Consider the following 18,213-nt stretch of genomic DNA (forward strand, 5'->3'; position numbering starts at 1 on the left):
AATAAAATTTTTGGAAAATTTTCTATAGAAATAAAATTTTTAGAAAATTTTCTATAGAAATAAAATTTTGCAGAAATTTTCTATAGAAATAAAGTTTTGACAAAACTTTCTATGAAATAAAATATTGATAAACAAATTTCTCTAGAAATGAAACTTTATCAAAATTTTCAATAGTAATAACATTTTGATAAAAACTTGTATAAAAATAAAATTTTGACAAAATTTTCTATAGAAATAAAATTTTGACAAAATGTTCAATAGAAATAAAATTTTGACAAATTTTTCTATAGACATAACGCTTTCACAACATTTTCTATAAAAATAATTTTTTTGGCAAAATTTTCTATAGAAATAAAATTTTGACAATATTTTCTATAGAAATAAAATGTAGACAACATTTTCTACAGAAAAAAAAATTTGACAAAATTTTCTATAGAAATGCATTTTTGTCAAGATTTTCTATAGAAATAAAATTTTGCAGAAATTTTCTATAGAAATAAAATTTTTAGAAAAATTTCTAAGAAATAAAATTTTGCAGAAATTTTCTATAGAAATAAAATTTGGACAAAATTTTCTATAGAAAAAAAAAATTTAAAATATTTTTAATAGAAATAAAATTTTGACAAAAAAAACAAAAAACTAAAAATAGAATATAAAGTTTTCAGAAAATTTCCTATAGAAATAAACTTTTAAGGAAATTTCCAATAGAAATAAAATGTTGACAAAAGTTTTTGTAAATATAGAATTTATAAATATAATTTTTTAAATTTTTTTTTAGGATTTGGGTGGATTTTTCAATTTTTTTATGCTTGTCACGAATTAAAGTCCTTTTCGCTCTAGGACGCATAGTTAAGGAGATATGGCCAAAAGAAGTTTTTCATATAAAAATGTCAATATTTTTTAGGATTTGGGTGAATTTTTTGAGGGTGGTCACGAATTAAAGTCCTTTTCTCTCTAGGACACATATTTAAGGATATATTGCCAAAAAAAAGTTTTTCATATAAAAATTAAAATTTTTTTTAGGATTTGGGTGGATTTTGAGGGTGGTCACGAATTATCATTTTTTTCGCTCTAGGACACATTTTTAAGGAGAAATGGCCAAAATAAGTTTTTCATATAGATTTTTAAATTTTTTTAGGATTTGGGTGGATTTTTCATTTTTTTGAGATATGGCCAAAAGATGTTTTTCATATATAAATGTCAATTTTTAGGATTTGGATGGATTTTACAATTTTTTGAGGGTGATCACGAATTAAAGTCCTTTTCGCTATAGTACGCATATTTAAGGAGATATGACCAAAATAAGTTTATCATATAAAAATGTCAATTTTTTTAGGATTTGTGTGGATTTTTCATTTTTTTGAAGCTGGTCACGAATTATCGTTCTTTTCGCTCTAGGACGCTTAGTTTAGGAGATATGGCCAAAAGAAGTTTTTCATATAAAAAAAAATTCAATTTTTTTAGTATTTGGGAGAATTTTTCAATTTTTTGACGGTGGTCACGAATTATCGTTCTTTTCGCTCTAGGACGCTTAGTTTAGGAGATATGGCCAAAAGAAATTTTTCATATAAAAATTTCATTTCTTTTTAGGATGGATGGATTTTTCAATTTTTTGTGGGTGCTCACGAATTAAAGTCCTTTTCACTCTAGGACGCATATTTAAGAAGATATGGCCAAAAGAAGGTTTTCATATAAAATGTTAAATTTTTTTAGGATTTTATTTTTTTTGGTTTAAAATTTGGTTTAAATTTTAAACAAAATTTTCTATAGAATTAAAGTTTTCACAACATTTTCTACAGAAATGGAATTTTTACAACATATTCTTTAAAAATAAAATCTTGACAAAATTTTCTATAGAAATAAAATTTTGATAAAATTTTCTATACAAATAAAAATTTGACAGAATTTTCTATGTAAATAAAATTTTGACAAAATTTTCTCTAAAAATAAATTTTTTGGCAAAATTTTCTGTAGAAATAAGATTTTGACAAAATTTTCTATAGAAATAGAATTTTGACAAAATTTTCTATAGAAACAAAAAAATTGACAACATTTTCTATAAAAATAAAATGTTGACAAATTTTGCTATAGAAATAAAATTTTGACAAAATTTTCTACAGAAATAACATTTTCAGAAAATGTGCTATAGAAATAAAATTTTCAGAAATTTTTTTATAGAAATAACATTTTCAGAAAATTTGTTATAGAAATACAGTTTTCAGAAAATTTTCTAAAATAATAATTTTTTTTTAAAGAAATAAAATTTTGACAAAACTTTTCTATAGAAATAACATTTTCAGAAAATGTGCTATAGAAATACAATTTTCAGAAAATTTTCTAAAATATTATTTTTTTTTAAAGAAATAAAATTTTGACAAAAATTTTCTATAGAAATAAAAGTTAGACAAAATGTTTTATAGAAATAAAGTTTTGACAACATTTTCTCTACAAATAAATTTTTTGGCAAAATTTTTTATAGAGATAAAATTTTCACAAAATTTTCTATAGAAATAAAATTTTGACAAAATTTTCTTTAGAAATAAAATTTTGACAAAATTTTCTTTAGAATTAAAATTTTGACAATATTTTCTCTAGAAACAAACGATTTACAAATTTTTCTATAGAAATCAAATGTTGACAAACTTTTCTATACAAATAAAATTTTTACAAAATTTTCTACAGAAATAACATTTTAAAAAAATGTAATATAGAAATAAAATTTTCAGAAATTTATTTATAGAAATAACATTTTCAGAAAATTTGTTATAGAAGAATAATTTTCAGAAAATTTTCTAAAATAATAAAATTTTTATAGAAATAAAATTTTGATAAAATTTTCTATAGAAATAAAATTTTGACAAAATTTTCTATAGAAATAAAATTTTGATAAAGTTTTCTATGCAAATAAAAATTTTACAGAATTTTCTATATAAATAAAATTTTGACAAAATTTTTCATGGAGATAAAATTTTTACAAATCTTCTATAGAAATAAAATTTCAAGGAAATTTTCTATAGAAATAAAATTTTGACAAAATAAGATTTTTTTTGGTTTGGTAGTTTTTTTTTTTGGTAAAATGTTCTCAAAATTTTGGTAGATTTTGGTGTTTTTGGTGTTTTTGGCTCAAGTAACAACCGTCGGCTGGAGGTAATTTTTTTTTCCTTGGAGAAAACCACTTGATGGTGTAGTGTAAAATACACAAAATTTTAATAATATGTACATTATGAGATTATAATGTTATTTTACCTCTTTCTTTAGTTTTTCGTTGTCCACTTCTTAACCATAATTTTAATTATATTTCTCCTCATGGGAAATAGTTAAATGTCACTTAGATTATTAAATACATCCTTGAGAGAAATCAGATGATAATATAACCAGTAGTAGACCAGAATTTTCCAATTTCTGAATTTCCCTTTGCAGTTTTCCGACGGCAATTTCATTGCAAACGCTTTCGCTTCAATGGAACATTATCGCAATTCAGCTAGGCCCCACGACATAGATTTCATACCAACGTCACCCCATTTACAAGAGCCCTTGTTAATCAATCAAACAGACAGGTGGACAGACATTTCGAACGATCGATCGATCTATCAATTGGAACATCCAATAACGAGAATGTTTTTTTGGGTTTTTTTATTAGAAAATCCATAGTCGCAGTGACTACAGTGGGGGTTTCCTCTATGCATTTACAGCCAATAAAAACTAACAACAGATAGAGTCAACTGCGTCATCCTCTCCAATACAGACTATGAGCTTCATCTAGCCTTTGTGTCGGGGGCTGGGGGATGGTATAGAAGTTGGTAGTGTATGAGGTATGAGTACAAGTGGCCGCCATAAAACACAAAAAAACGCTTGAAAATGCTTGAGACACTCGACAAATTATGTGGTTATACAAATCAAAACTCTTGTGATTTTTGAAGTGTCACCTCGCCTTCAGGCACTCCAATGTTAAAACGGAACACAAAAGCGAAACAGGGCATGGAATAACAAGTGCCATCCAAAAGTATCCACAATGTAGGGCAGGCACAGTGGATTTTGTCAACAATTAAATTTCTATAGAAAAATTTGTCAAAATTTTATTTCTATAGAAAATTGTGTCAATAATTTTATTTCCATAGATTTTTTTTTTATGGAAATATTTCTCAAAATTTTATTTTTATAGCAAACAGTGCTAAATTTTATTTGTCAAAATTTTATTTCTATAGACAATTTTGTCAAAATTGTATTTCTATAGAAAATTTTGTCAAAATGTTATTTCTATAGAAGATTTTGTTAAAATATTATTTCTATAGAATTTTTTGTCAAAATATTTTATTTTTATAGAAACTTTTGTCAGAATTTTATTTCTATAGAAAATTTTGTCAAAATTTTATTTCTATAAAAAATGTGGTCAAAATTTTATTTCCATAAAATATTTTTTTGCAGATTTTTTTTTTCTACAGAAAATCTTGTAAAAATGTTATTTCTATAAAAAAATTTTGTTAAAATGTTATTTCTATAAAATTTTTTATCAACATTTTTTTATTTGTATAGAAACTTTTGTTAGAATTTTATTTCTATAGAAAATTTTGTCAAATTTTTTTCCATAGAAAATTTTGTCAAAATTTTATTTCTATAGAAAATTTTGTCAAAATTGTATTTCTATAGAAAATTGTGTCAGTAATTAATTTCTATAGAAATTTTGTTAAAATTTTATTTCTATAGAACATTTTATCAAAATTTTATTTCTATAGAAAAAATTGTCAACATTTTATTTCTATAGAAAATTTTGTCAAAATTTTATTTCTGTAAAAAATTTTGTCAAAATTTTATTTCTATAGAAAATTGTGTCAAAATTGTATTTCTATAGAAAATTGTGTCAATAATTAATTTCTATAGAAATTTTGTTAAAATTTTATTTCTATAGAACATTTTATCAACATTTTATTTCTGTAGAACATTTTGCCAAAATTTTATTTCTATAGAAAATTTTGTCAAAATTGTATTTCTGTAGAAAATTTTGTCAAAATTTTATTTCTATAGAAAATTTTGTCAAAATTTTATTTCTATAGAAAACTGTGTCAATAATTAATTTCTATAGAAATTTTGTTAAAATTTTATTTCTATAGAACATTTTATCAACATTTTATTTCTGTAGAAAATTTTGTCAAAATTTTATTTCTATAGAAAATTTTGTCAAAATTTTATTTCTGTAGAAAATTTTGTCAAAATTTTATTTCTACAGAAAATTGTGTCAATAATTAATTTCTATAGAAATTTTGTTAAAATTTTATTTCTATAGAATATTTTATCAACATTTTATTTCTATAGAAAATTTTATCAAATTTTATAGAATATTTTATCAAAATTTTATTTCTATAGAAAAATTTTTCAAAATTTTATTTCTATAGAAAATTTTGTCAAAATTTTATTTCTGTTGAAAATTTTGTCAAAATTTTATTTCTATAGAAAATTTTGTCAAAATTTTGTTTCTATAGAAAATTTTGTCAAAATTTTATTTCTATAGAAAATTTTGTCAAAATGTTATTTCTATAGAAAATGTTGTCAAAATTGTATTTCTATAGAAAATTGTGTCAATAATTAATTTCTATAGCAATGTTTTTAAAATTTTTGTTCTATAGAACTTTTTATCAAAATTTTATTTCTATAGAAAATCTTGTCAAAATTTTATTTCTATAGAAAATTTTGTCAAAGTTTTATTTCTATAGAAAATCGTGTCAAAAATTTATTTCTATAAAAAATTTATCAAAATTTTATTTCAATAGAAAATTTTGTAAAGATTTTATTTCTATAGAAAATTTTGTCAAAATTTTATTTTTATAGAAAATTTTGTCAAAATTGTATTTTTATAGACAATCTTGACAAAATTTTATTTCTATAGAAAATTTTGTAAAATTTTTTCCATCTCATCCCACTGTGTGTAGGGAATTCTAACGTTTCGAAAGCTCAAAAGCCATGGTAACAATAAAGCCCAAACGAAAAGCTAACGTTTTACCATAAATGAGTGGTATTTATTATTATTTATTTCTATTATTTTCAATTTGTTTTTCTTATTATTTTTTATTATTGTTAATATTTGCACTCATATTGAAATGGTATAAATTCAATTGAATTGATTTGAATTCAACAGCAATTACTCATCATCATCGTTGTCGCAAAAGTACCTGAAACACTTATGGCCAGAATCGTGTATCCGTTCATAACACAAGTACTCGAATATGTACCAACAACATCCCAGAAGAAAACCGAACCCCGTATAAGGCTGATTTTATTTTTGTGAATAGCAAAACGGCACTTGACTTTAATTGCCTCTGGCCGGTAGAAAAGAAATTTCGAAGTTTTCGGATATATTCATAACCCCATTTCAAGGCTGTCAATTCAAGATTGCATTATTTGTGAAGATGTGGTGCATCTTGCAAAACATAGGGTCTTGGGTTCAATCACAAATAGAAGCTAGAAAAATCCTTCGTTATCCTTCGCCATTTTGACTACGCCTTATTTCAAGGCTCTACAAATTGCATCGTGAACAAAAATGATAACCAAACTTTAGTTTTACTCAGTTCATTTTAAAATAATAATAATCAAAAAAAGAATATATAATGGTTGAATTAGTATAATTTAAACCTATATCCTATCAAACAAAACGCACTTTGCGTCGAAAATAACATAAAAATAAGCGTCGTTAATTTCACAAAGGATGAATGTCTATGGTTAAATAGATCCTAGAGTATTATAATTGGAGTTTGTCCAAAATATTTTTCTACTCATTGCGAGAAGGATTCATCTCTAAATGTAGCCGGCCTTCCTGCTTATATCCATCAATCCTATATATATCCCCAAATATAGGATTGATGGAGAAGCTTATCGGTCGATTTACCACTTTCACTCCTCGATTTCTTTGAGATACGAATTAGAAGTTCTTTATTCCCATACATTAATTTTCAGTTTGTATCGAATGATATTTTTAACACCGAAACTTTCACACAAATATTTTTAAACTTTCCAATAAAATTTTTTACAAAATTTTCTATAGAAATAAAATTTTGACAAATTTTTCTATAGAAAAAAATCTTAAAAAAATATTTTATAGAAATAAAATTTTGACCAAATTTTTTATAGAAATAAAATTGTGAGAAATTTTTTAAAGAAATAAAATTTCTGGCAAAATTTCTTATACAAATAAAATTTTGACAAAATTTTCTATGGAAAAAAATTTTGACAAAATTTTCTACATAAGTAAATATTTTGACAAAATTTTCTACAGAAATAAAATTTTGATAAACTTTAAATTAAATTTTGACAAAATTTTCTATAGAAACAAAATTTTGAAAAAAAATTATAGAAATAAAATCTTGATAAAATTTTTTATAGAAATAAAATTTTGACAACATTTGCTATAGAAATAAAATTGTGACAAAATTTTCTATAGAAATAAAATTTTGACAAAAAATTTTTATAAAAATAAAATTTTGACAAAATTTTCTATAGAAATAAAATTTTGACAAAATTTTCTATAGAAATAAAAATTTGACAAAAAATTTTTATAGAAATAAAATTTTGACAAATTCTCTATAGAAATAAAATTTTGACAAAATTTTCTATAGAAATAAAATTTTGACAACATTTTCTATAGAAATAAAATTGTGACAAAATTTTCTATAGAAATAAGATTTTGACAAAAAAAAATTTTATAGAAATAAAATTTTGACAAAATTTTCTATAGAAATAAAATTGTGACAAAATTTTCTGTAGAAATAACAAAATTTTCTATAAAAATAAAATTTTGACAAAATTTTCTATAGAAATAAAATTTTGACAAAATTTTGAAAAAAAATTTATAGAAATAAAATCTTGACAAAAATTTCTATAGAAATAAAATTTTGACAACATTTTCTATAGAAATAAAATTTTGACAACATTTTCTATAGAAATAAAATTGTGATAAAATTTTCTATAGAAATAACATTTTGACAAAATTTTTTTATAGAAATAAAATTTTGACAAAATTTTCAATAAAGAAAAACATTTTTACAAAATATTCTATATAGAAAAAAATTTTACAAAATTTTCTATAAAAATAAAATTTTAACAAAATTTTCTATAGATATAAAATTGTGACAAATTCCCTATAGAAATAAAATTTTGATAAAATTCTTATAAAAATAAAATTTCGACAAAATTTTCTATGGAAAAAAATTTTGACAAAATTTTCTATAAAAATAAAATTTTGACAAAATTATCTATAGAAAAAAAATTGTGACAAATTCTCTATAGAAATAAAATTTTGATAAAATTCTTATAAAAATAAAATTTCGACAAAATTTTCTATAGAAATAAAATGTTAACAAAATTTTCTATAAAAATAAAATTTTGACAAAATTATCTATAGAAATAAAATTGTGACAAATTCTCTATAGAAATAAAATTTTGACAAAATTTGCTATATGAATTTGATAAAATTGTTATAGAAATAAAATTTTAACAAAATTTTCTATAGAAGATGGTTAGTGGCACTAACCGAAATATTGGAAATAAATATTAGAACAAATCAATCGATTGTTTCTATGACCTCAAGCCGAACAAAATTAATAATCAGAATAGAAATAAAATTTCGGCAAAATTTTCTATAGAAAAAATTTTGACACAATTTTCTATTGAAATAAAATTTTAGCGAAATTTTCTATAGAAATAAAATTTTGAAAAAAAAATTTAGATTGTTTGTCCCTATAGACAAGATCGTTGGATGGACGCTTTGGGTTTAGTGAACTACCCGAATTTATTCTGATAATTGGTTGATAGTTTTGCTGCAATTAGAGGATACTGATGAGGAATGTGGAAATTTCGAAACGTGCCATCCAACCCTCTTGCAGTCTGTAGGGCTTTGCCCAAAATAAATTTGACAAACATTCTTGTCCTCTGTTAATTAAGCTACTCTTGTAGTTTAGTCAACGCAATGGTTTTAAAGCTGAGATCAAAACAACAAATATGATTGAAGTACAGACCAACAATAAAAAAACAAAATCGAAATAAATTTTTGACAACATTTTCTATGGAAAAAAAATTGACAAATTTTCTATAGAAATAAAATTTTAACGAAATCTATATATATAAACACACAAAAAATTTTTTTCTGAATCAATCACGAAATTAATTGATCCAATTAATTTTTTAATTGAAATGTCTTCAATCACAGAAATGAGAGTATCAATTAAAAAATTAATTGACAGTCAATTAAAAAATTAATTGATCCAATTAAAAAATTAATTGATACTATTAATTTGTGTGATTGATGTTTATTTCAATTAAAAATTTTGTTGATTCAATTAAATTTTTAATTGAATATTTTTTAAAACTCAATTAAGATTTTAATTGGAAAAATTTTCTTGAATTTTTTTTCTGTGAAATTCAATCTATGTTTGTTATTTGTTTGTTTGTTTGTTTGTATGAACCGAGTTGGCTCCGAAACGGCTGAACCGATTTACTTGAAACTTTCAGAGATCATAGGGGACGTTCATGTGGTGAAAATAGGGTACCTCATTTTTTGACACCTGGTCGCGGAGGGGGACCTCCCCTTTGTCGGACTTTTTGAAAATTGGACCAAAGTTGACTGATTTGCTTGAAATTTTCATTGAAGGTTGGGGTTGGAAACTAGACAAAGATCCGCTACTTTATATTTCGATATTTGGTGGCGGAGGGGGACCTCCCCTTTGTTCGACTTTTTTTAAAGTACAGTGAAAAAACTAAAATTCTCTAAATTATCTGAGATTTAAAGAGAACATGCGGTGAGGTTATGGAATTAATATGGGGTACCTGATGATTTCATATGCGGACGGGGAGGGGGACCTCCCCCTTGCCATACTTTTTGAAACTTGGAACAAAATTATGCGATTTGCATGAAATTTTCATTGAATTTTGGGGTTGGCATCTAGACAAAAATCCGCTACATTATTTTTCGATATTTGTTCGGGGAGGGGGGCCACCCCTTTGCACGACTTTTTTTAAAGTACAGTGAAAACAAAACTAAACTCCCCCGACTGAAATTTTACGGAAAAATGGGTGAGGTTATGAAATTTATATCAGGTTCCTGATTTTTTAATAAAAATAAAAGGGCATAGGGAGACATCCGCTTCTCTTAAGTACATACAGAGAAACAATTAAACTTTACCGAGTTACTTGAAATTTACAGAGGACTGGGAAGAGATCGTAACCTCTGTCAACCGTAATAGTTGATACCTGATTTTGTGATTTTTGGACGGAAGAGAGGCCGCCCCTTTAGGCTAATAATTTGCTTGACATTTTCTGGGACGTTTACAAAAGATACGCTTTTCGAAATTTGGTCGGGGAGGAGGTCCTCCTCTAAAACTGCAAAAAAATGGCTCTATTAACCATGTTCCTTAATCTATATCTGTCCATAAAGCTCGAAAAATAATTGTATAATTAGAAATAATGCATTTGGATGTCAATTGCCTGTTTCGGTATCAGGCTAACATGAAATATAAAAAAATTTAAGTTTTCATGAAATTTACAAAGGAAGCGGGGGAAAAGGTTATAAATGAAGAGGCAACCTTCATTGCCCCACACTTGATGGAAAGTTTCAAGAATTTTCAGGGAAGTTTAGGGTGCTATTCACTACGGTGTTTGTCGATATTGTATCGGGGAAAGTGACGTCCCTTTAAAACAATAGAGCAAAAATAAAACATCTCCGATCTACTTGAAATTTACAGGGAACGTGGGAGGAGGTGATGAAATTTATACATGATTTTTCAATTAATATATGATTTTTCGATATCTGGTTGGGGAAGAGGAAAATTGAAATAAACTTTGTCGATTTACTTCGATAGAATTTATAGGGACCATTGGGTAGTTGCGAAATTATTATAGGGTACGTGATAGTCCGATATCAGGTCAGAGTGGAGCGAAGGTGGGGAGAGAGTTCCCTTTTGTCGGTTTTTTCTCTTAAATTAAAAGTGGAGGTTGTCCGTAAATGGGAACTCGGTATATAATTTTATGATTTTTGCACAGGCTTCTTTCTTCCAGATTTCTTATTAGTAAAGAGAGGGTTCCCTTTTGTCCGTTTTTTTTTTTTTTTTTTTCTTAAGTTGAAAGTAGAGGGTTGTCCGTAAATGGGAACTCGGTACATAATTTTATGATTTTTGCACAGGCTTCTGCCAGACTTCTTTTTAGTAAAGAACTTAAATTTACATGAAATTGGGAGCCAACGTAGAGGGTGCATTATTTTCCAACATTTTAGCAAATGTTAATGTGGTAAAATTTTTTACTACTTTTGCCTTTTCCGATTTATTGGATGGGAAACAGTAATTCTTTGTATATTATTATAATATAATGCTTAATTTTCAGATATGTTGAGGAGACGGATACCTTTCCTTGACAAACCACACTTAAAATTCACAAGAAATATAGAAGAAGGTACACCCTCTCCCGCCGTATTTGTACCTATAAACGAAAAATCAAGTAGTCCGATTTGTTTAAAAGAATTCAAATCTTTTCGAATTTGTTTTCAGCACGAAGGATATAGTTGACTAAGTTAACGCAAAACGTTCCTCCAAATACGCTTCGGAAGGCGCAGCGAAGCGGGCCGGGTTACGCTAGTTTTCTATAAAAATAAAATTTTGGCAAAATAATAATAATAAATTTTGATAACATTTTTATACCCACCACCTTAGAATGGTGACGGGGGTATAATAAGTTTGTCATTCCGTTTGTAACACATCGAAATATCGATTTCCGACTATATAAAGTATATATATTCTTGATCAGGGAGAAATTTTAAGACGATATAACGATGTCCGTCTGTCTGTCTGTTGTAATCACGGTACAGTCTTCAATTATGAAGCAATCGTGCTGAAATTTTGCACAAACTCTTCCTTTGTCTGAAGGCAAGTCAAGTTCGAAGATGTCCAAGTTTTGATGTAGTCACCGTATAAACCGACCTCCCGATGGGGTCTTGGGCTTTTAAAACCCGTAGTTTTTATCCAATTTGTCTGAAATTGGAAGTCTAGAGGTGTTTTAGGACCATCAAAGCGTGTGCCGAAAATTGTGCCTATCGGTCCATGTTTTGGTATAGCCCCCATATAGACCGATTTCCGGATTTTGCTTCTTGGGCGTCCGGAAACTGTATTTTTTATTCAATTTGCCTGAAATTGAAAATCTAGAGGTGTTTTAGGAACATCAAAGAGTGTGCCGAAAATTGTGCCTATCGGTCCATTTTTTGGTATAGCCCCCATATAAACCGATTTCCGGATTCTTCTTCTTGGGCGTCCAGAAACTGTATTTTTTATCCAATTTGCCTGAAATTGAAAATCTAGAGGTATTTTAGGACCAAAGATTGGTGTGTCGAAAATGGGGTGTATCGGTCCATGTTTTGGTTAGACCCCATATAGACCGATCTCTAGATTTTATTTCTTGGGCTTCTCGAAACTGTATTTACTATCCAATTTACCTGAAATTGGAAATCTAGAGGTGTTTTGGGACCATAAAGAGGTGAGTCGAAAATGGTTCGTATCGGTCCATGTTTTCGTACAGCCCCCATATAGACCGATCTTCAGATTTTATTTCTTGGACTTCTCGAAACTGTATTTACTATACAATTTGCCTGAAATTTGAAATCTACAGGTATTTTATGACCAGAAATAGGTGTGCCGAAAATGTATCGGTACATGTTTTGCTATAGCCCCCATATAGACCGATCTCCCGATATTATTTCTTGGGCGTCTAGAAACTGTATTTTCTATTCGATTTGCTAGAAATTGAAAATCTAGAGGTATTTTAAGACCACAAATAGGTGTGTCGAAAATGGGGAGTAGCGGTTCATGTTTTGGTATGGCCCCATATAAACCGATCTCCCGATATTATTTCTTGGGCGTCTAGATACTGTATTTTCTATCCGATTTGCTTGAAATTGAAAATCTAGAAGTATTTTAAGACCACAAATAGGTGTGTCGAAAATGGGGTCCAAGTTTTGATATATCTCACATATAAACCGATCCCCCGATTTGGGGTCTTGAGCTTCTAGAAACCGTAGTTTTTATTCGATTTGCCTAAAATTGGAAATCGAGATGTATTTTAGGACCACAAACAGGTGTGCAGAAAATGGGGTGTATCGGTTCTTTGTAGCCCCCATATATGTTAGACCGATCTCCCAAATTTACTTCTTGGACTTATAGAATATGAAGTTTTTATCCAATTTTCCCGAAATTAGAAATCTAGAGGTGTGTCGGTACGCATCGGTCCATGTTTTGGTATAGCCCCCCCCTTATAGACTGATCGCTCGATTTTAAATTTCGTAGTTTTTACCCAATTTGTACGAAATTGGAATTCTAGAGGTATTTGAGGAACATTAAGAGGTGTAAAAGTAAAATTTCCAGATTTTACTCCTCGTTATCACATAATGGCGGTAAAAATCTACGGATTTAAGATTTCAAATCAAGGCATTTTTCATCATTTACACGATTTGTTTATGATTTCTCGAAAATTCAAACATAATTGGTTTTTATAAATCCAGAATCTGCTCTAGTCTTAATAGGTAGAATCTTTAAATTTATCTTCGGGAAGTGTACTGGTTGAATTGATCTGCTTGGGAGAATATCTGTCATCAACATAAGCGTAGGAAGGCCTCTGGGGAGGGGGCTTAGACCCCCCAGAAAAATTTTAGCCCCCCCAGGATTTGAAAACCTATTTACGATTTTCCATTTTTATAAAAAATAAACAAGCCCAGCCAAAAAAGTAATGAAAATGATCTTTTTGGATCCGGAAGTGGTGCAAAATTGGCGAAGAAGCGATGAATTTAACATGGGCTTGTCATAGGACGGAAGTCCTCCATTTCAGCAGCCGTTGCACTGAATTTGCATCACTTCTTTAGGTGTGATCCGAATTCAATGTTTTGAATGTAAATTAAAAAATTCTGTTATATTTTGTCAAATAAATAATTTTTATAATTTTTAATGGATTCTCATGCTTATCGGAAACGTTTGACCTCAAATATTTTCAAAAATTCACAAGTTTTTCAGATTATATTTAGAATTTTTTCGACAAAATTCAAGTTATTTGTACCATTTTATGAATTCTTACTTCGTTTTTAAGGTATTTGAAACAAAAAAGTTAAAATTTCCCATTAAAAGTAAGAAAAAACCAAGTTATAAAAAATTGAATTTAAATAACTTCCTGAGTAGTTAAAATAAAGAACATCATTGGGAGTACATCTTCTGGAAGTGCTTTTAAAGTTGTGTCTTTGGAAGAACTTCCAAATTTTTTTGCTGGGAAATGTGTGGAACTACTTTTACTTGCTTTATTATAAATTAATTTTCGAGTTATTTTGATGTCTAATTTTTTTTATTCATTTTTATGAAATAAAACATTAATTGAAATATAAATAAATGAAATATAAATTTTTAGCTAGGGGGGCTATAGCCCCCCCCCCCCTAGGAAAATTGTCTAGCTACGCTAATGGTCATCAAACCCCCTTAAATCCTACATATATTATTAAGATACCCGCACCGACGAAGAGTTTTCAAAGGAAACCCTAATATTTGATTCATGGTGGTGGGTATTTAAGATTCGGCCCGGCCGAACTTTCTGCCTCACCATAGGATGGGGGGTATATTAACTTTGTCATTCCGTTTGTAACACATCGAAATATTGCTCTAAGACCCCATAAAGTATATATATTCTGGGTCGTGGTGAAATTCTGAGTCGATCTGAGCATGTCCGTCCGTCCATCTGTTGAAATCACGCTAACTTCCGAACAAGCTATCGAAAATTGGCACAAGTAGTTGTTATTGATGTCGGTCGGATGGTATTGCAAATGGGCCATATCGGTCCACTTTTACGTATAGCCCCCATATAAACGGACCCCCAAATTTGACTTGCGAATCCTCTAAGAGAAGCAAATTTTATCCGATCCGGCTGAAATTTGGTACATGGTGTTGGTATAAGGTCTCTAACAACCATGCAAAAATTGGTCCACATCGGTCCATAATTATATATAGCCCCCATATAAACCGATCCCCCGATTTGGCTTGCGGAGCCTCTAAGAGATGATGAAGACATGATGTAAGTATATGGTCTTTAATGACCATGCAAAAATTGGTCAACATCGGTCCATAATTATATATAGGCCCCATATAAACCGATCACCAGATTTGACCTACGGAGCCTCTTGGAAGACCAAAATTCATCTGATTCAGTTCAAATTTGGTACGTGGTGTTAGTAAAAAAAAATCAATATAAACTATTCCAGTCCCAAGTAAGAGAATTTCAAACAAACATATATTTGATTTTTTTAATATTATTTTTTTTTATTTATTTACTAAATTAATTAACATTTTCTTAATAAAGTTTTAATCGATTTGTTTATCTATTCACATAGTAGTTGACTCACTAAAACTATTATAATACAATAAAAAATATTACACAATTTTATTAGGATTTCCGCTTATAGTTTTTGCGCTTGCTTATCTTCTAAGACTATAAATTCCATAAAGAGTATAATAAAACTACAAAAAAGAAACGAAGAAATAGATAGCGGAACAAAAATTAATATGGAATAAAGTTTAAGTAAAGGGACCAATTTGAAAGAGAAACTTAAGAAAAAAAATTATATTGAATTTACAAGTTTTAGATTTTTATTTTGTGAAATATTTACAAGACTTCTAATTTTAAAAATTCGTTAAAATTTTGGAAAATTTACAGTTTTTCTAACTTTTTCTAAAAAAAAGTTTACATTTTTAATTTTTGTTTGAATTATTTACAATTTTTTTTAGGATAGGAAATAAAATATGTTTGGAAATTGTAGGATTATTAAGGTTTCAAGAGTTTTTGAATACTCATAGTTTCTTTTTTTTATTTTCCAAATGCCAGTGATAATTTTTTGTTGGTTATTGTCCAATGTGTATTCGAGTCGCTTCTAGATGGCGCTTTATTGCTTTTTGGTTTACAAGAAGGAAAGTAGGGGAAATTTTCCCACACATCAATTGTGAATTTTTTAAACTCACAATTTTTCCTAAATTACGGGGCCCTAGTAATCAGCTTCGCTTCCCAGTTTGTAGTTCGAAATGGCCACCCAGCAGCATTTTTTTCGCTTACTCTATGCGAGCTCTTCTATTGCTCTTACTCTTCCTCTCTTTCTCTCATGATTTTCTAATAGAAAATTAGCCTATAATTTCCCCTAGTAATCTCTAAGATAACAGCTAATGCCACCAAGCTCTTTGATGAGCATGGGCAGCATGCATACCAACGGCAGCCGCCGCTGCTGCATGCTGATACGCCGCCCCATTTGCCAATACCAGATGGTGGGCCGCCGCTGCATTTTGCATTTGAGCCGTTACACAATCCTGCGGTAGTTTAGTGCCATCACTAAGGCAGGGTTTGCCATTACGCACCAACACAGGGACCGCCACACGTCGTGGTGATGGCAAAGCCGAGGGGTGATGCGGATGACCATGTAGGGCAGGATGTTGATCATAGACTCCCTTTTCACTTTGAGCCCGCTTGGTTTTGTAGCGATGATTTTGGAACCAGATTTTCACTTGTGTCGGTGTCAATCGTATCAAACTGGCCAAATGTTCGCGCTCGGGAGCCGAGAGATAACGTTGCTGGCGAAATCTTCTTTCCAATTCATAGGTCTGAGCCTTGGTAAAGAGAACACGACGTTTACGTTTCTTGCCGGGCATACCATCGGCACCGGATCCTGTATTGCCACCATCCTGATCATTTTCATCATCGATTTCTTCTTCAATGCCATCTTCAATGAGACTGTCATCATGAGGATTGGATGAATTGCCACCGGCACTATTATCATTACTGGGTTTCAAACCATGACCATTGCTTTGATGCAAATGATGTAGATTGTCACCACCTCCCACGGACAGAGCATCACTATCGGCCGAGCGACTGTACGTCTTATAGTCACCTGATAAAGCTGGGGAAGTTTGGCAATTGGACCCTATGTAGGTATAGGAGACTTCAGAATTAACTGGTGATGTGCTATCTGGACTAGCTGGTTGTTGAACACCTGGAATTAAAAAAGAGAGGAGATTCGATTAGTAAACAAGCAACCAATAAGTGGGGGTTATAACAAATATAATTTTGGAGATTTAGGAATTTCCTAAATTTTTTTCTAATAAAAAAAGGTGTGGAGGGTGTTTTTTTTTTAAACAAATTTCAAGGTTTCAAAAACACTTGAGTTCAATTTGACTTTCTTATTGTATATTGTTTGAAAGCAATTTGATTTCAAACCTATTTCAAGTTAAATTATAAAGGATTAAACTAAATTAAATTTTATTAAATTAATAGAAATTAATTTCTATTAAATTCAATTGAAAAGTTAAATAAATGAACGAGTTTCATTCAAATAAATTATTTAAAATAAATAAAATAAAATAAATTAATAAAATAAAATAATTTAACTAAACTTAGCAGCAGCAAATATAATTTAATTTGCTTAATTTAAATTAAAATTAAAACTAAAATTAAAGTCACTAAATAAAAATGAAATCTATAAAATTTAAAATTGAAGGGGAATTTAATTTAAAATAAAATTAAATTTTTATTTAGCTTAAATTTAAAATAAAATAAAATTTTAAATTAAAGTTAAAATTTAAAATTAAATAAAATTTTAAATTAAAGTTAAAATTTAAAATTAAAGTTAAAATTTAAATTTAAAATTAAATAAAATTTAAAATTAAATTTTAATTATTTTAATTTTATTGAATTGTAGGGAAGTACCATAAAACTATGAAATTAATTAAATTTAAGTAAAATTTATAAATTACTTTGATAAAACTTGTCAACAGCAAATATAATTTAATGAATGATCTTATATAAAAAAAAACTATTAATAATAATTTATTTGGATTGGATCAATTAAAAAATTAATTGATAATATTAATTTTTGTGATTGATTTTTGTTTCAATTAAAAAATGTTTTGAATCAATTAAATTTTTAATTGAATATGTTTTAAAACTTAATTAAAATTTTAAATGCAAAAAAAAGAATGTCGTGATTGAATCAGAAAATTTTTTTGTGTATATGAGTATTTAATTAAATTAATATGCATTGATATCAGGCTGGGATAAAAATAATAAAATAAAATTATTTGTAGATAGATAAAATTAAATGAAATTATTTGAAAATTAAATATATGTTATTTAATTAAGATAAAATAAATCAAGTTCAATGACTTTTTTTTAAGATAA

At 27.7% G+C, this 18,213-nt stretch overlaps 1 protein-coding gene across 2 annotated transcripts in view; it reads right to left on the reverse strand.

The window, feature by feature from the left end:
* Window positions 1-15,288: 15,288 nt before the first annotated feature.
* vnd (ventral nervous system defective) overlaps window positions 15,289-18,213 on the reverse strand; it is a 107,985-nt gene continuing 105,060 nt past the window's right edge. For both annotated transcript variants that reach the window (XM_075300027.1, XM_075300026.1), the window contains exon 3: window positions 15,289-17,029. In XM_075300027.1, the coding sequence (XP_075156142.1) occupies window positions 16,206-17,029 (824 nt within the window). In that variant the 3' untranslated portion in view covers window positions 15,289-16,205. The remainder of the gene's footprint in view (window positions 17,030-18,213) is intronic.

The sequence above is a fragment of the Haematobia irritans genome, chromosome 3 (genome assembly GCF_050003625.1).
Source record: "Haematobia irritans isolate KBUSLIRL chromosome 3, ASM5000362v1, whole genome shotgun sequence".
NCBI lineage: Eukaryota > Metazoa > Arthropoda > Insecta > Diptera > Muscidae > Haematobia > Haematobia irritans.